Source organism: Rhineura floridana, chromosome 11 (genome assembly GCF_030035675.1).
Source record: "Rhineura floridana isolate rRhiFlo1 chromosome 11, rRhiFlo1.hap2, whole genome shotgun sequence".
Lineage (NCBI taxonomy): Eukaryota > Metazoa > Chordata > Lepidosauria > Squamata > Rhineuridae > Rhineura > Rhineura floridana.
This window is the reverse complement of record NC_084490.1, coordinates 73,142,229-73,161,482: the sequence shown is the minus strand read 5'-3', so window position 1 is coordinate 73,161,482 and position 19,254 is coordinate 73,142,229. Positions and strand designations below refer to the sequence as shown.

General features: G+C 41.4%; 1 protein-coding gene across 2 annotated transcripts in view; it reads left to right on the top strand.

Moving 5' to 3' along the window:
- TRIP13 (thyroid hormone receptor interactor 13) overlaps window positions 1-19,254 on the top strand; it is a 73,956-nt gene that overhangs the window by 40,120 nt on the left and 14,582 nt on the right. For both annotated transcript variants that reach the window (XM_061588478.1, XM_061588477.1), the window contains exons 8-13: window positions 720-810; window positions 2,044-2,116; window positions 4,905-4,968; window positions 17,692-17,778; window positions 18,143-18,249; window positions 18,753-18,906. In XM_061588478.1, the coding sequence (XP_061444462.1) occupies window positions 720-810; window positions 2,044-2,116; window positions 4,905-4,968; window positions 17,692-17,778; window positions 18,143-18,249; window positions 18,753-18,906 (576 nt within the window). The remainder of the gene's footprint in view (window positions 1-719; window positions 811-2,043; window positions 2,117-4,904; window positions 4,969-17,691; window positions 17,779-18,142; window positions 18,250-18,752; window positions 18,907-19,254) is intronic.

The window sequence follows — 19,254 nt, the reverse complement described above, 5'->3', positions numbered from 1 at the left end:
TTTTAGCCGGGAGGCTTCTATTAAACTCTGCCAGACTTCCTTTTGGTGGGATTTCTTTTTCGCTTTTATTAAAATTGTATAGCGTCTTTTAATAGCTAGGTATTCAGCTGGGAGTGCTGGTAATTCAGCAGCTCTATATCTCTTATAAATGGCCATTAGGGTATTCTTCAATGTCACACAGTCCTGGTCAAACCAGGGCTTGGACACTCGCTCTAAGGCACCTGGACTCGGCTGATTTTTGAGGTTTAAAGAGTTACTTATGAATCCCAGCAGTTTCTGGTACAGTATACAAACGGACATCGGGGCAGTTTCAAATACAAACTGTCCCTAAGGTCAAGACCCTCAGCAGAATATAGGAATTTAGATAATTTATTAGCTATATCCGAGGTCCACCTAATGCGGGTGGCCCTTCTCTGCACCACTAGATTGTACAGGGATCCATGAATATATTGGAAACACCAGAGGTAGCAAGATTTTTCTGACAAATTTCACAACTGTAGAGATTCCTTTTTATTGTCAACTAATCTTGGAAATATTGAGTTATTTACCTACCAAGAGAAGACTGGGTTCCGATGTTCTGAGGTAATGCTTGCTGTTCACACTTATTTGCCATTGTAGAGAAAGTGAGATTGTTTTTTTAAAAAATTAAACAGTTCTATTATAATATGAATGTTTAATTATTTAACATTTGCTCCACTTTTCTCTCTGTGTTCAATTAGCTATTAGATTATGTGACTACAACATTACTATTCTCTGACAGAAATGTCAACAGCAACTTGATATCATGGAACAGAGTTGTTCTACTGCATGGTAAAGATTATATTTTTATTTAAGTAGTCCTTGAATAGAAAATGTTGTGCTTTGATTAGCATTTCAATCCTGTATAATACTTAGCATTTATATATCACTCTAAACTGTTGAAAGTATTTTATGTATATTGGCCTCCTTCGCATATGAGACAAAGCCATGGTTTTGTTTTATTGTATGAACAAACCATGAGTTGTCCTACAGACAACCAACCAAACAGGCTTGTTTTGGCAAAGTTTGTTTTGTTGTCTTCTACTTTTCACTGTCCACCTGAAATCCTGAAAGTCTTTGTGGCCTAGTATTGGCACTGCATTTCAAGGAGATCTCCTTGGAGGTCTCCAGCCGCTCTTGACAAGGCCTGAGCCAAACTGGTTTCCTCACCATTATAGGCACTCCCAATGTTCTCTTGCAAGAACAAGCTCCTTAACTCCTTCCTTCCACCAAGTGGCTCTGCAGGGCTCAAGTCACTAAATTCATGCTCCCACCACATTGCACATTTAACACAGATGCATGTAGTGGTAGTTCTGTGGCCCTTCAGGTAAAAGAAAATGATTTTTGGAGAGGGTGATTTGGGGTAGTTAAGCATGCATGTGTGTGCAGCCCGCTGATTCTCTTCTCAGATGCCCCTCTGGAAGTGGTCTTTCTTATAAAAAAATGATTCTGGGGAACTGTTACAAATGTTTACAATGAATGCGTTGTTTGCTCCTGAGCGATCTGTGAAGCAAGAGTTATTCTGCTTGAGGCTGTGAGCAACTGAAATGATGGACAAGTATTATGCAGCATCTTGAAAGTAATTCTGTCATAGCTAAATTCAGCCTTAAAACGTTGGACCACAGGAAGCAGCTTGCGTTGCGTTAAACATACAGGCGGGCCCCGCTTTACGGTGCTTCGCTTTACAGCCATTTGCTAATGCGGAAGCTTTCAATTAGGGAAAGTCCCCACATTAAGGCGCAGCGTTTGTTCCGTTTTTACGGCGGTTTTTTCCATCGCGCGCCATTTTGACGTCGTTTTCGCTCGACGCGTCCCATTATTGTCAATGGGTTTTGCTTTATGGCGATTTCCGCTTTACGGCGGGGGTCCGGAACAGAACCCGCCGTATGAGCGGGGCCCTACTGTATGCAGCGTGCAAAGGCTGAAACCTGTCTTCTGAGAAGGAAATGCTTATCATGAATATAATCTAGTTGTTTCTTAGGCATGTGCTTAATACTGATTATGTGTTCTGAACTTTAACTGCAGGTCCTCCAGGAACTGGCAAAACTTCACTATGCAAGGCACTGGCTCAGAAGCTGACTATTAGACTTTCACATAGGTGATTCAGATAAATGCTTTGGTATTTGAAAAATTAAAATAGTACGTAATCTATGAGCTCTGCTTTTCAAAAGCAGAATATTCCTGTGCTATGCAGCTCCTGTTTATTTAGAAGGGGCTTGCAGAGGAAAATGTCCCAGTGGATTGCTCTTTGGACATCTTCCCACCCTGCTGTGACCTCCGCACTGGTGATGTAAACTCTTGGATGGAGGAAATTAAAAGTAATACTATACTCGTATATTAGAAAGGAAGCAAATAAACTATTATGGCCCATAATAATTGAAATAACTATAATATTGAGCTTTTTTTAACTTAATAAATGATTATTACAGGTAGCTAAAGCTGGGGAAAATATGGCTATAATTTTGCGAAAGCTGAACACTTTTTCAGCCCTATTGATTTCAGTGAGGATTTAAGCACATACTAACTTTCTCATTTCAAAAGTGCTTAACTTTGGCTGTGTAAATTTATATTGCATAACTCCTAACACAAAGATTATTGGGAAAAGACTCTTTTTTTTTTTTACAATAATTTTTATTCAAATTTTCATAAAACATACAAAACAAAATCATAAAACATTCAAAGACAAAAAACAAAACAAAAATAATTAAAGAAAATAAAATAAAATATTGACTTCCCATTTGTCACAGATCAAATCAGTTATAGGTCTACAATATATAACAATCCTGTCTCTTAAATCATATTATAAAATCACTTTCCTCCAGTAGTTATCTTAATTAATCATCAAATCTCATAAACATTACTTTATTCTTTCCACAAAAAGTCAAAGAGAGGCTTCAATTCCTTAAGAAATATATCTATCAATTTTTCTCCAAATAAACATGTCGATTAATCCATCTCGTTAATAATTATAATAATCTTATTGTCATAACCATAGTCCAAATAAACATTTCGATTAATCCATCTCATCCAAATCTGTCAGGTTCAATAATTTCAATAGCCATTATTCCATTATCCCTATTAGTTCCATCTTCCATCTTCAATAGTCCTGTTAAGTCCAGTAATTTCAGTGTCCAATCTTCCATTATCAGTATTCCATAATAATCTTGCTGTCGTAGCCATAGTCATATAATAAGAGTCTGATGGGAATTTCCTCTATCCCAAATATTTTCTTGCCATCCATTCTGAATAAGTTGCTGAAATACTGTTGTAAAGTCATATCTCTGTTCTTCTTTTTTACAAAATGCACTGGCTCATCTCTTGAGAGTTTTTCCATTGTCACATGGCTGCAGTTAATTCCATAGATTTTCTCTATATCAAACTCCATCACGTCATTCCAGTCCAAAAGATTATCCAAGCCATTGATAACTTTATCTCTAATATCTTCATTAATTTCTTCAGAGATAACGTTAAATTCCAAACAGTAGATTTTATTTCTAAAATCCATAAACTCCAGATCTTTTTCCAATTCCACATTTGTTCCAATCTCCAGGGCTTGTATCTTCCCTTTATTTTTTCTTTTCTCATCTCTGATCTCATTCTCCTCTCTCACAGGATCCCCTATTTCTTTAAGCTCCTGCGTCATTTTGCTCAGTTCAATTTTCAGCTCCTTACTACCCTGTCGCAGGGTTTGTTTCGTTATCTCAATCTCATCCATTATTTTCTGAAACATAGTTACTTCCAGATTCTCAGCCACTTTCTTGATTGCCATTTTTAAAACCACGAAAACAAAGCAAAACAAAAATAAAGAAGAACCACTTCTTATTTCAGCAACAATTGGGTTAATATTCCAGGCTTGATGACATCACAGTATAAACAGAGCAGCCTGCCTTATCTCTCTATGTTCAAGAATGCAAAACAAATTTAGTTCCCAGCATCAAAACAGTTAGTGGCGTCGTGAAGAAGCAGATTCGTCAAAATAAAATAGACCGAAAAGAGAATAGTCCCAGACAATATAATATTCCTCGGAATAGAAATCAGGAATAGAAATCCCTCTTCTGTTTATATCTTTAGAATGCACTTCCAGGACAGCTTTTTGCGACAGAAACAGAGATAAGCTGTTAATTTCGTGAATAACAGAGAAGAGTTATAGCTCACCCAGAAGTTGTCCAAAGCCGATCAATCTGACAAATCTCCTTTTGCTGCAACAATTTAAACCAAGTAAAAAAAATAATAGAAAGAAGGGTGCTTGCCTGTTAGTCCGTTCTCTCTTTAAAGAAAAGATAAACGTATCGCTTAAACAGATAGAGCTTGTTCGGAAGTCCGTCCGGCATTGTTGGCTGGACCTTATCTCATAAATTAATGAAATCCAGTCCTCCCAACAAAAACAGGCTTTTGAGGTTGATCTCTACATTTCTCCCTGCCCGGGAGAAATTTCATCAGTCAAAAAAAAATGTTCTGACTGATTTATATCTGAATAAGCTTCTCTTGAGGCGGGAGCCCATCCCAAAAGCAGGCACAAGCGAAGTCACCCTTCCCGGAAAACGATTATTGGGAAAAGACTCTTAAGGGTAACTTAGTAATTTAGGAAGTTGCCTTATACCAAGTCAGACCGTTGATCCATCTGGCTCAATACTCTTGGGACTGACTGGTCCTGGCGTTCCAGAGTGTCAGGCAGGGTTCTCTTCTAGCCCTACGTGGAGATGATGCTGGGCATTGACTCAGGGACCTTCTGCATGCAAAGCACTGAGCGACAGCCCTTCCCCGATACGTCACACTCTGTGAGGACATGACACTACTCCTGGGCTTCTGCTGTATTTACTATATGAGCATTGCCAGTGTTAATAATTCTTTTCTTTAACTGAATTGATTTTTAATTTAAATTTTAGATATCGTTATGGACAGCTGATAGAAATAAATAGTCATAGTCTCTTCTCAAAGTGGTTTTCTGAGGTAAGTATGTTAGCAGTTCTGAGTTTGTGATTCAGATGATATTTTCTGCCTATTTGTAGTATAAGGATACTGTTATATTTGTCTAGTTGCTAGGATTTTTATACTCTGTACTATTATGAAGTTCTTTTTATTTTGTGATGTAAAGGTAAATACCATACCAAGGAAATACCAAGGAAAATAATGTTCTGCAGTACATTCCCTTAGAGAATAATGCAGATTATTGAGACTGTACAAATTAGAGTTACCTTATGCAATAGTGCACAGTAAGTAAGTAAAAAGCACAGTAATTGCAGAGGCCTAACAGTTGGAGTGAATGACTTGCCATATTTTTAGCCCAGGAACCCTATCCTTTCTCCAGCCTTCTGCCAACATGTTGCACTGCTAAGATAGCTCTGCAATAGGCCTATGGCAGGGGTTGCCAACCTTTTTTGGATCATGGGCACACTTGGATTTTTGAGTGAGTGATGTGGGTGTCATCCCCTCTGGTCACTTCTGTTCCCTGTCCATCATTCAGATCAGCCCTCCCTGAGAGACAGAAAGAAGACATGCATGCACACACTCTTACACTCTGTGTAAAAGTTGGACCCAGTAGAATTAATCTGAACCTTGAAAAGTACATAGAGTTGAAAGAGGAAGTGACAAAGGGTGTCACTCTTTCTCCTTCAGGTCTATGTACTTCCATCACTCCTGACATAGCATATTGGCTAATGCTGCAATCCTGCTTTTACTTTCCTCAGAGTAAGTCCTTTTGAATACAGTGGGACTTAGTTCTGAGTAAATGTTCATAAGACTGCATTGTAAGAAGACTGAGCTACAAAAGGAGATTGACAAAGGCTTATGCACAGGAACTGAGAGAATGACTCTAAAGGGGCCCAATAATAGTCTTCATAAAAACGTAGGAGTGAAGCCAGACTGTAAATCACATGGTCTTCAATGTCTGTATACTGTACTATACGGTATGAGAAACAAACATGATAAATGTGAACTCTTAATACAGGAGGGTAAATATGACTTGGCAGGTATAAATGAAACTTGGTGGGATGACCCCCATGACTGGAATACAGCAATTGAAGGATATAACTTGTTCAAAAAGAACAGAAGGAAAAGAAAGGGAGGCAGAGTCACACTAATGTTAAAAATATATCTCTGCACAGAAATACAGGAGGATGAGGTTGGTAGCTCCACCGAGAGTATCTGGATTAAAAGAAATGGGACAAGGAATAAAAGGAACATGGTGGTTGTTCACCCAGTCAAGGATGAAACTTTTGAAAAGCAAATTGCCAATGTTTTGAGGAAGCGTGATGTAATAGTAATGGGGGACTTCAATTATCCCGATACAATATCTTTTGGGAGACAAATTTTGCCAAGATCAAGAAATCCATGACTTGTGTTGAAGATGACTTTCTGCTACAGAAAGCCGAGGAAGGAACTAGAGCAGCCTTTCCCAACTAGTGGGCCACCAGATGTTGTTGGACCACAACTCCCATCAGCCGCAGCCAGCATTGCCAATGGTCAGGAAAGATGGGAATTGTGGTCCAACAACATCTGGTGGCCCACTAGTTGGGAAAGGCTGAACTAGAGGATTATCTATCCTTGACTTGATTCTAACCAATAGAACTTAGTGAATAAAGTGGTGGTTATGGGAACTCTGGGGGAAAGTGACCATGTCACACTAGAGTTCTTGAATTTAAAGGAAGCAAAAGCTGAAAGTAGCCATATGTGTACCCTGGACTTCAGGAAAGTTGTGAAGCAAAATGAGCAAGTACTCTTCTGAGTGATTTCTGTGAAATGAGCTAGCTTGGCTGCCCTAGCCTATCAGTGTATTTAGCCAATGAGAGCTATGCCTGATGTGAGTTGTTGTGTACCAACAGGAATTCCCAGGGTTCTAAGGAGCTTTTGTTCCCCCTTTCACTGCAGTTCCTGCTTCTGTCTGATTTTCTAGTAGTCCTTGGAATCCCTGTAGTTTGCCCTTCCTTTTTTTCTAGCAACCAGTGCATCTTTCCTGTGGTGGGTTCATCTGAGATCAGGTATTCCCTAGAAATTATTTTCTGCAAATACTACTACACGATAAATGTAGGTGAATGTTACAGATGTGCATCACTTCACACTTTATACGATTTTGTGGTGCAATGGTTTAAAATACTGCCCCAGCACCCTCTGCAGGGTTCCTACCATCCTGTTTGAAGGTATACAGTTCTGGAGTCCATAGTAGTCCAAATGAACTAGGCAGTGACAGATTGGGCAAGATCAAATAATTTTAAAGCTTTATTAATCTACAACTGCTATACACACAAAGATGTAACATACAAAGATGTTTGTTCTTATGCATAATAATCATACAAGCAATCTCTGATTGAGTCCTGGGTACTTTGGTCCAGGTCCACTGCTGAATCCAGTTCATCCTCTTCCCTCTTCAGGTCCACTCATGCCACAGCCTTTTATGCACTTTGACCTTCTCCCTTCAAATATTTGGAGCATCCCTTCTGACTTGCTCTCTAGACTTTTTTTCTTCCCCTTGGTGATAACCCTGTACCCTGATGTTGCTTTGTTTCCCAGACAAGAATGTCATGTTGTACATCCTTTTGTTCTTTCTTTCACCTAGACACTTCATGATGTGAAAAATCTGTGTTCATCAAATTAATCACGTTAATTCTCTTTTTACCTAGTTTTATTCAAAGCATGATTTGTCGGCTGCATACTATATGTATATTCATATATTGTTCTAATTCTACAACTTGCTTACACTGAATTGCATTTGCCACTATAATGCCCATTCACATAGTTGTAGAGATCCTTTTGGAGCTCCTCTCAATCAGTTTTTGTTCTTACCCCCTTAAACAATTAAACTCCAGGTTAATTGAACAAGTTAAAAAGAACAGGCCCCGATACAGATCCTTGGGGACCTCACTTCTTATGCCATTTGTGAAGGAATCAGATTTTGCTGAAATGGACTGTTTGTATGGACCTTGCTTTTATGGACAGTTGTGTATTTATATGGGAATGTATATCTTCCTTGTCTGTTTGGGAATTATAGGGTTAACTTGCTATAACTGATCTGCCCTGTGGCTCATCAAGAAAGTAGCAGAGAGTCTATTGTGTATGTGAGAGATGACATGCATCCTGTCTCAGGGCGGAAAAATTAAAAGCTAAAAAACAGTGCTACCTGTAACCTTCTGAGTGGAGCCTGTGATTGGCAGGAGAAACAGATATATCTACTAGGTAGGCTTCTGAGTGAAGGCTACAGTTTAAGAAGGAACTCAGGAGCAATTAAAAGCTTTGGCGTCCAGTTGGCAAGGAGAGCATAGCAGATTTCTAAGGAGGATAACCAGGGGATATATGGCATAGCTGCAGGGTATGTCATTAGATCCAGGCATAGAGGATTGTGTTTAATCCTAGAGGATTGCATTTAACTCCTTATTTGTTCTTTGCTTAATTGGAGAGTATGTTAGTTTTTCTGTAATCTTCATGTAATACCTTTTCCTAAAACTCCTTATTTTTGTCTTAGTAAATTTTAGATTGTGGTTCATAAACCAGTTGTGGTTTCAGTTTACTTTAAACACCCCCATGCCTAGAAGAGAATCCATGTGGTATAGTGGTTAGAGTGCTGGACTAGGACCTCAAGATCATGGTTCAAATCCTAACTGACCTATTATTTCCTAGATCCCTTTTTAAAAATTGGTGTAATATTTGTCAGCTTCTAGTCCTGAGGTAAGGAGGCTGACAGGGCAAGTAATATATTTTTGTTAGAAAATCAGCAAAGTTGCATTGGAGTTCTTTAAGAACTCTCCAGTGGATGCCATCCAGACCTGGTGATTTGAGAGTTTTTCGTTTGTCAATAAGGCCTAGGACAGTGGTTGCCAACCAATTAGGGCCTGTGGGTATGTCAGGGATCCCAGGTTCCTCAAGCTCACTTTGTGTTAACACAGGCTTAGGTATTTGTGCTTCTGCTGCTATCTTTTCACACAGAATACTTTCAACACCCTTTTTGTAGTGTATATAGTAGGCGTTAGGCATGAGATGGAGACCAACACTGGAGACAGGATATAGGTTTATTAATGGGATGCTATTTATAAAAGGGAATACTGATACTTTTATTGGGATCTTTAAGGTGCTTGCTGACAGTTTCTGAAGACTCAGGAGACACCATTGCTGACACCAGCCTCTGCTTTTACTTTACCAGAGTGCAAGACATGAAATAATGGGCTCAAGTTACAGGAAGCCAGATTTCTGCTGAACATCAGGAAAAACTTCCTAACTGTTAGAGCAGTATGACAATGGAACTAATTGCCTAGGGAGCTCTCAACACTGGAGGCATTCAAGAGGCAGCTGGACAGCAATCTGTCGGCTGGGCTTATAGGCCCCCTCAGACTCTACTATTCTATGATTTTATGACCCCAGGCCAAATTTTCCTTCACCCCAGTCAAATGGGACAATCTGCCTTTGTACCCTAAAGCTCCTCTGGCTGTCCTCATGGCTGCTTAGACAGTTTAGCCAACTTTAAAAACCCAGTTGTGTCACCTTCCTCTGGTAACATCTTTATACAAGGTAGCCTCTCTGACCAACTCTGTCACCGACGCCCTTATCCTGATCTTCCCCAGACAAGTAATACAGTAGGGCCCCGCTTACCGGTGCTTCACATTCCGGCATTCCGCTAATGCAGCGGCATTCAATTAGGGGAAATTCCCCGTTTTAAAGCTGTTTTTGCGGCATTTTCGCTCGACACCCCCATTATACTCAATGGGTTTCGCTTTACGGCGGCAGTCCAGAACGGAACCTGCTGTGTAAGCGGGCCCTCCTGTACCAACGTACTGATATTAATATACAAGCCTCAGTTTTTCTCTCAGCTATATCTCTAATCTCATTCCTCGCACTGCCCTCATGAACCAACTTCTTATCTCCTCAACTCCCAACTAACTCCCACCAACTGATTCACTCCCTGACAGTTCTCCCAGCTGATTGGAACCTCCAACCAATCAGTCTGCTGTCCCTTAGACCAGTCAGAATGAATTTACCTGACCCAGGCTCCATCTAATACATTCCCAAAGCAATCATGTCTCTCTCCTCTCAGAACTGGTCGCCAAGCAATCACTGCTAAGCAGGCTTATTATACAGCCACAAGAGTGGCTGTATACTATAGCCAGCATGGATTTTTCACATTCCACAATGTTAAATTGAAAATACCCCCCATGCCATTCTAATGCTTCCCATAAGCTCATTTCAAAACAAAACCGTACAAAACTTATAGTCCTGAACTCAGAAACGCTTGCTTAACAACCCTCTAAATTTTCATGGCGATACACAAAGCCATATGCTCACAGGCACATGTTACCAAATTCTTCCAAGCTACACAGGAAGTGGATTGGATTGTGAAAGACCAACCCAAATTGTGTTGGCATTTTGACAAATTTGTAGGGCAGTCTCCTGCTCCCCTTGTGCGTTCACTATAGCTGCCGAATTTCTCTGCTTTTTAAAGTTTGATAGAAATATCTGTGGGCTATAGGTATGTTCGTAAACTGCAAAGGTTTTTGCTTATTAGTGAATTTCTCTGCTTTTTAATCTGGGAGGTAAGAAATGGGATCCTGTGCAAGTTTGCTGAGAATGGATTGATTATTTGCATGCTTATTGAGTTCAGTAGGATTTACTCCCCTGCAATCATGCTTAGGATAGATGAAACTGATCACATGGGATGGGCAGGGGAGGGGGAGGGGAGAAGGACAGGTTTGATCATTTGCATGTTTATTGAGTTCAGTGGAATTTACTCCCGTGCAATCATGCTTAGGATAGGTCTGGAGTGGGCAGGGGAGGAGGAAGAAGGAAGAGGGAAGGGGAGAAGGAAGGGAGAGGAGAGGGTAAGGAGGAGAAAGGCAGGTCTGATCATTTGCATGCTTATTGAGTTCAATAGGATTTACTCCTATGCAATCATGGTTAGGATAGGTAAAACTGACCATGGGGAAGGAGGAGGGGGAAGGAGCAGATTAGAGGGGCAAAGGAAGGGGGAGGGGTGGTTTGATCATTTGCATGCTTATAGAGTTCAATGGTATTTACTCCTATGCAGTCATGCTTAAGATAGGTAAAACTGACCATGGGGAGGAGGAAGGGGAGGGGGAGGAGAGAATTGGAAGGGGAGGGGGAGGGGGAGGGAGGGGATAGAAGGGAGGGTGGGTTTGATCATTTGCATACTTTTTGAGTTCAGTGGGATTTATATCGGTGCCATCATGTTTGAAAATGGAAATGGACTGCCTTCAAGTCGATCCGGACATGGTGACTATGAATATGGTTTTCATGGTAAACGGTATTCAGAGGTGGTTTTACCAATGCCTTGCTCTGAAGCTGAGAGGCAATGACTGGCCCAAGGTCACCCAGTGAGCTTCATGGCTTTGTGGGGATTCGAACCCTCGTCTCCCAGGTTGTAGTCCAACACTGACCCGGGGGAAGGGAAGAGATTGGGTGGGTGGGCACTGGCTAGAAGTGAAGCCACTTTCCTTTCCAAAAGGAAAACACAGTATCATTACTCTCTCTCTCTCTCTGAGCAAAGGAAGGGGGGAGAAGGGTCAAGAGAGAGGGGCCACCCAGTGAACCTCATGGCTGTGTGGGGATTTGAACCCTGATCTCCCAGGTCGTAGTCCAACACTAACACAGAGGGGGAGGGGAGGAGATTGGGTGGGTGGGCACTGGCCAGAGGGAAAGTCCCTTTCCTTTCCAAAAGGAAAACATTGTGAATAGTATCATTGCTTTTCAGTATTTTCCCCATCTTTTTATTCTACAGTAGGCAAATGTAGCCTCCCACCCAAATTTAAACCAAAGCTGTCCCTGGCCACATCCACACCAGGCCTTTATTTCACTTTGGACAGTAATGGCTTATCTCAGAATCCTGAGAAGTGTAGTTAGTGAAGGGTGCTGAGAGTTGTTAGGAGACGCCCTGTTCCACTCACAGACTTTCCATCAGAGTGGCTGACTGTTAAACCAGTCTGGCCACTGGAGCTCTGTCAGTGGAATAGGAGTCTCCTCTCAGTACCCTTCACAAACTACACTTCCCAGGATTCTCTGAGGGAAGCCATGACTGTCTCAAGTGAAATCAAAGTCTGGTGTGGGTGCCCTGATTAGCCAAGCCCAGCAGATGTGAGTCTGGCTTTTAGAACACTGACAGTTGGTTCTTACTGAGCATGCCCGACACTATCATTCAGTTGCAAAATTTCTTAAATTAATGAAAAATCAGCCAGGCATTTTTTTAACTTTTAAACTGCGGAAGATGAAGGTCGGAGTATGGGGCAAGGTCAGTAATAGAATTCCAGGTACTCTGTGAATATGGCTGATTTTTAATTAATTTCGACAGATTATGAGAACTCTGACAGAAAAAAGTCCAGAAGGGCTCTGCGGTTTTTTCTCTCTCTTTTTACACTTTGAACTCGACTGTTCTGTGTATCACCACGAACATTTAGAGGGCTGTTTAGCAAGTGTTTCTGAGTTCAGTACTATAAGTTTTGTAAGGTTTTGTTTTGAAATGAGCTTATGGGAAGCATTAGAATGGCATGGGGGTATTTTCAATTTAACATTGCAGAATGTGAAAAATCCACGCTGGCTATAGTATACAGCCACTCTCATGGCTGTATTATACAGTTTTTCTTAACAGTGTACATAGAAATTCTGAGATGTGCTGTAAGCACAAGTCACAAAATGGCTACTGCAAGGATGTGACATACCACAAAATAGCTGCCACATCTGAAAGAGACAGGACCATAAACTTTTGCCAATATGAAAAAACATTAATTAAAAAATGTTTGAAACATATGAACAGCCAATCACATTTCCGGAAACTCCCTTTCTAAGCATTGCTAAGTCTTACCTGTTGCTGGTGACATGTTGCAAATTAGAGCTAGAAAATAAATTATTCTTGAACTGTTATTGCATGAATATACATGTATAGTTACAAATAAAAATGGACTTAAACCTGGTTGGCTAGCAATCATACTATTCTAATTATTTAAATAATGTTCATTCTGCTCTTCAGCCAAAAAGGCTCCCAGAGTGGCCAAACAGATCACTTAAAAAAGAAAAAAGGTAGACGCTACCCCCTTTTCAGGCTTATAATCTGAGAAGACATAGCAAAAGAAAAATGGATTGGGAGCGAGGAAGAAATAAGCAAAGTTCTTATGCACAAGTTGTTAGTAACAAAAATAGGGAATACAGAATAGGAAAGAACCACTCACCAGTGGCAACTCGCCAGAGGAGTGGTTGGAAAAAGCTCCCCCAGACTAGCGTGGTGATTGAGGTGGAACATGATTTACAATGTGCAGAAAGACTCACTAAGCCAAGTTGTTTCAAGTCCAGGGAAAATTTAGTTAACAAAGCTAAAAACAGCCCTGCAGGGATGAACTTCCCATCCCAGTACACAGGCAAAATTAACTGCAGACACAAAACACAATATCAAAATCTTCCTATGCCTCTTAGCCATAAGGCAGGCCAGCTCCAGACACTCTTGGATAAGACTGATTATTTGGATCCATTTGGATCCACAAGAGTGGTGACAAGATCTAGGGCCTTCTCAGTGGTGGCCCCCGAACTATGGAATGGTCTTTTCGAGGAGGTGCGCCTGGCGCCGACACTATCATCTTTTCGGCGCCAGGTTAAAACCTTTCTCTTCTCTGAGGCATTTTAATTCCTGTTCATTCTAAATTATTATATTTTGATTTTAGACTGCACAGTTTTGTGTTATTTTTATTGTACTTTTAATGTTCACCGCCCAGAGAGCTGTTGCTAGTCGGGCGGTATATAAGCTTAATTAAATAAATAAATAAATAAATAAATAAATAAAAATAATCCATTTCAGTCGGGTCTCAGGCCTGGTTTTGGCATGGAAACAGCCTTGGTCGCCCTGTATGATGACCTTTGTCAGGAGAGAAACAGGGGGAGTGTGACTCTGTTGATTCTCCTTGATCCTTCAGCGGCTTTCAATACCATCGACCATGGTATCCTTCTGGGGAGACTGGCTGAGTTGGGAGTGGGAGGGACTGCATTGCAGTGGTTCCGTTCCTACTTGGCTGACCCGCTCCAGAAGGTGGTGCTTGGGGAGCACTGCTCGGCACCCTGGACTCTCCAGTATGGGGTACCACAGAGGTCAGTTCTGTCCCCCATGCTGTTCAACATCTACATGAAACCGTTGGGTGTGGTCATCTGGAGTTTTGGAGTGCATTGCCATCAGTATGCTGATGACACGCAGCTCTATTTCTCCTTTTCATCCTCTTCAGGTGAGGCTGTCAATATGCTGAACCGGTGCCTGGCTGCGACAATGGACTGGATAAGGGCTAATAAACTGAGGCTCAATCCAGACAAGACTGAGATGCTGCTAGTGGGTGGTTCTTCTGACTGGATGTTGGATGTCCAACCTGTCCTGGATGGGGTTGCACTCCCCTGAAGGAGCAGGATCGTAGCTTGGGGGTTCTCCTAGAACCATCTCTTTCACTTGAGGCTCAGGTAGCCTCGGTGGCACGGAGTGCCTTCTACCAACTTCAGTTGGTGGCCCAGCTACGCCCTATCTGGACAGGGATAACCTGGCTTCAGGTGTCCATGCTCTGGTAACCTCCAGGCTAGATTCCTGCAATGCGCTCTACATGGGGCTGCCTTTGAAGATGGTTCGGAAACTGCAGCTTGTACAAAATGCAGCGGCCAGATTGGTAACAGGGACCAGACGGTTCGAACATATAAAACCTATTCTGGCCTGCTTACATTGGCTGCCTGTATGTTTCCGAGCTCGATTCAAGGTGCTGGTTTTAACCTATAAAGCCTTACACGGCTTGGGACCCCAGTACCTGATGACTGCCTCTCCCGAAATGAACCCACCCGTACACTACACTCAACATCAAAGGCCATCCTCCAGGTGCCTACTCTGAGGGCACCTCGTAGGATGGCAAGAAGGGAGAGGGCCTTCTCAGTGGTGTCCCCCAAATTATGGAATGATCCCCTTGTTGAGGTGCACCTGGCGCCAACCCTGTTATCTCTCCAGTACCAGGTCAAGGCTTTCCTCTTCTCCAAGGCATTTTAGCATATGTTTTTCAATTGCTTTTTAAAAATGTGTTTTTAGATTTGTATATTTGTTTTTAATGATTTTAATTGTTGTAAACCACCCAGAGAGCTTCAGCTATGGGGCGGTATACAAATGCAATAAATAAATAAATAAGGCTCACTGAAGAACCTGGCTCAGGTTTTTTCTTCACTCGCTCACCACCACACACACACACACACACACACACCTATCTACCTTTACTGCTGCTGATGAACAAAGTGGCCAAGTAGGCAGTCCTCCTCAAAAAAAGGAGGAGGGAGCAAAAACGTGCCTCTGTGGTTCAGAGTATCCTGTAACTGTATGAGCACAAGGTGGCCGGCCAGGCAAGAGATCAGAAAATGCCATGCCTGCTCCCCCGTTCTGTAAAAAGAAACAAATGCAAATAGGGAAAGGGGGGGAAATGAAGAGTGGACATGACGCAGAGTGCCCCCTCCAACATGAGGTGGCAAGAGATTGGGAAAGGCTCCCTCACTGTCTGCCCCAGTTCTCCAAAAAGAAAAAAAATTAAAACTTCAAAGAAGGGGGAAATGGAAAAAGTTGTCTCCCATACCCCAAGCATGGGGTGCTTGGGAAGTCCCTCCCAATACCTGCCCCACACACACAGAAAGCAAGTAAAAGTGTAGCAACCTACCTGCACTCAGCTGCCATCGCCACTTAGTCCTTGCAGATTGTTGCCCTTTCTTCCTTTTTGTGTTCTTCCTGTCCATAACAGAAGGGGGGGGGGCTGGCATTCAATTGGAATTGACTTTGGAAAATAGGCATGTTTGGCCTACATGCAAAGAACTTTGAAGGCTGGTTACTAGCTGGGTTTTCAACAGTGGTTGTTGAGTGCTTTGGCAGGTGCCAAAGGGGGTGCTTGCAGGTGCAATGCCACATGCGATTGCCACCATGGTGACTCCTGGCCTCGAACTTTGCCTCCATTCACCACTGTTTAAGGAAGCTGGTTCAGGCACAGGGATCTGTCCTACATCTTGTACTGTGAAGACAAATGCAGATAATTCACTGGGCTTCTCTGCAATCTCCTTTTCAGCACATCTTTGACTTCCTTGTCTGTCTCCCAAGCTGGCTTCTAGCTTCTAATGTATATGGCATAGAAACATCCATACATGGTGTTTTCTCTCCAAATGTCCGTGCCATGTGCGAGTGGAGAATTTTTCAGTTAAGAAAACTCTGGATTTAATACAGTATCAGCAATTTGCCTTTTATATCTTTCTCTAATACGTTTCCTTTCATGTCCTAACTTGGCTACAACTGTTACAATAAAACACCAACTTATCCAAGACTCACTTTAAAGCAAAAATAATATTTGTTGCAGATAATATTTGTTGCTTATTAATTGGGACAGGTCAAATGGCAACATATGTGCAATTAGACTTTGAAACAAATTTTAAAAACAGCGTATTTTAATCTTTACAGTTTCACAGTGCTAGCGTCTAATTTGCCAGCTAGTATCTTGTTCTATTGGTCTGTGAAGTCATCTTCCCATGTTTCATGTCTTCTTCACCTTGAATCATAGGTGTGTGTCTGTTTCATTTCTTTGCTGCCAAAAAGCTGAGCAGCAACTTCTCTCCCAAGGCTGAGAAATTGCTGAGGCTATTCTTTGAGCAAAAATGTAACCTGTGTCTGATTTGGGAGATAGAATTCATGTGTTTGTCCTGTCGTGACACCATCATTGAGACAATTAACTATTGCTTGCTCTCATTTTGCAGGGAAATCCTTGACACACACCCTTGTCTCATCCATGCATTGAGACACCTCAGCTCTGCTTCTCTGGCTTGCCCTCTGCATGGAATAGGCAGCATTTCAGAAAAAGCTGCCTTGATGGTTTCAACCTAATTAAAATTTGCTTTCAGGACTGCATGACTACATTTCCTTACGTTAATGGTGTAAATGTGCACTGTGACCACTCCTACCCATCTACCAGGCTGTCGAGATTATGCATGATATCTACAACTTTCACATCAGGCAGGGAAATCACCATACAGTCTGCACATCCTCTCTTCTAGCTGTAAACAGCCTGAGTAGTTATAGTAGTGTTTAGCAAAAAACTTGAGAATTTTTACCGTATGCCCTCCCCGCTCTCAAGACCAGTAATTTCTTCCACAGGTGAGCTTGCAGAGATTTTTATGCACAATTGTGTGTAGCCTCTTGCTGCACTATGTGAATACTTATAGACTGAGGTACTAAAGGCAGAGTACAACAGGACATCTCTGACCCTCTCCTGAAACTACACACATTGAACTACCGTTGGAACAACTCAGCCTGAACCTCCCTTTTAACAAAATATTCATTCATTCTAAACCACACTGGGATAGATGGGAGCTCTGTGAATGTAGTCATACCCAGAAATCCAGTGAGGGTCCTCTGCTAGGGGCTATTCAGCCACTTAGACTTCATGGAAGAGAAAGGCACCATCTGTCTCGGGGTCCTATGCATCCCTTTGTCTCCCTTTTCAGGTGTCCCCTACCCCCCAAGGACAATCCAGTCCACTCTATTTTTGCTGCCTGTATAGTAGTTGTGGCAGAAACAAGTGCATGCATTTGGTCACTTTGAGGTAATTACTCATTGATGGTGATAGTGAAAGTGCTAAATTACAAGGCTGATTTACCTGGGAAAGTAGAAAGCAATGTATCAATTGTTATACATCCACTTTTTTTTTCCAGAGTGGCAAACTTGTTACCAAAATGTTCCAGAAGATTCAAGAGTTAATTGATGACAAAGATGCCCTTGTATTTGTATTGATCGATGAGGTATGACTGTAGTATCATTTAGATGTTACATGTTAGCATTACAAGAGATTTGTGGGTCATGTCAGGAGATAGAATGGCTATAATTGTCTTCTGTGAACTTAAACCCAAGGGGCATTTCTGATTGGCAAGAAGATAATAATATTCTAATGTAACTTTTTTTCAGTTCCTTCTTACATTTATGATATGGTATTTGAGAGTGGTTGTAGATGGCAGGTTAGTAGGACAGGAAGAATCCTAAAACTGACGGACAGCTGCTTTGCCAAGTTGCCTCCTGAACATAGAGTAGATATGTGTGTGAAATACAGTAACTACTGCAAATTCTGTTCCTAAACATCTGTGAGACAGCCTTTTTTTTTCTTTTCAGGTGGAAAGTCTCACAGCAGCTCGTAGCTCTTTCCGGGCAGGTACAGAACCTTCTGATGCCATCCGGGTTGTAAATGCAGTATTGACACAAATTGATCAGATCAAAAGGTAACTAACTACATTTGTAACATTTTGTAGAAAATTGGAGGGCACAAAAGCAAAGGAACTACTTGAAGTACCAGATTAGCAGTCCTGATAAGGAAACATGTATATCCCCACATCTATCATAAAATATAATTGGATGGTACCTGCCATTTTTATTGGATAATTGCTAGTATAGACTCTGTCTCCATCAAGATCTGATTTGAAGGCATCCAAATTCATTTGTCCAATTTTGAGTGGGTATCTGAAGTCCTCATAATTCTCATGTGCAGCCGCAGTGTCCTTTGGAATCCCCCAAATATCATCTTTCACTTTTTTACTTTAGCTTTAAAAATCTACTTTAGATTCCTAGGTCTCATAGTTGCAGAGTGACATGGGAAAAATTTCAGATGTGGTCCTTGGTGCCAATCAGCAGCTATGTATCCAGAGACTTTCAACAGAAATTTAATTGGCACTTATGTCTTTTATAAGCATATGAAACAAGTGTGATGATGTTTGTGTTTTTAAAGGAATCCTAATGTGGTTATCTTGACTACTTCAAATATCACGGAGAAAATTGACATGGCCTTTGTAGACAGAGCAGATATCAAGCAATACATTGGCCCTCCTTCTGCTGCAGCAGTGTTCAAAATATATCTTTCCTGCTTGGAAGAACTAATGAAGGTAAACACTGCAAGAGTCTAAGCTCTGCTGCTTTATTACCCCTGTTGTATCAAATCCTTAGAGGCATGACTAGCATCCCTACATAAGTGCATGCAGGCTGCTTCCTGATACCTGCTAGTGCAGCTTTTGTGTGTGTTGTGGTTGGATCAGAAAGCAGTGTTTCAACCTATCCTATCTATCATCTCCAATAAATATAGTTATGTGGGTTACATTGCAGTTCTTGTCTTTCTCCTCTCCCCTTACAATACACATTAAGTTGGTTTGGGTATTCAGAGTCAACCAGACTTCTCTAGTAGAACTAAAAGAGAAAATGACAGAAAATACTTAATACTCTTAATGTTTTAAGAA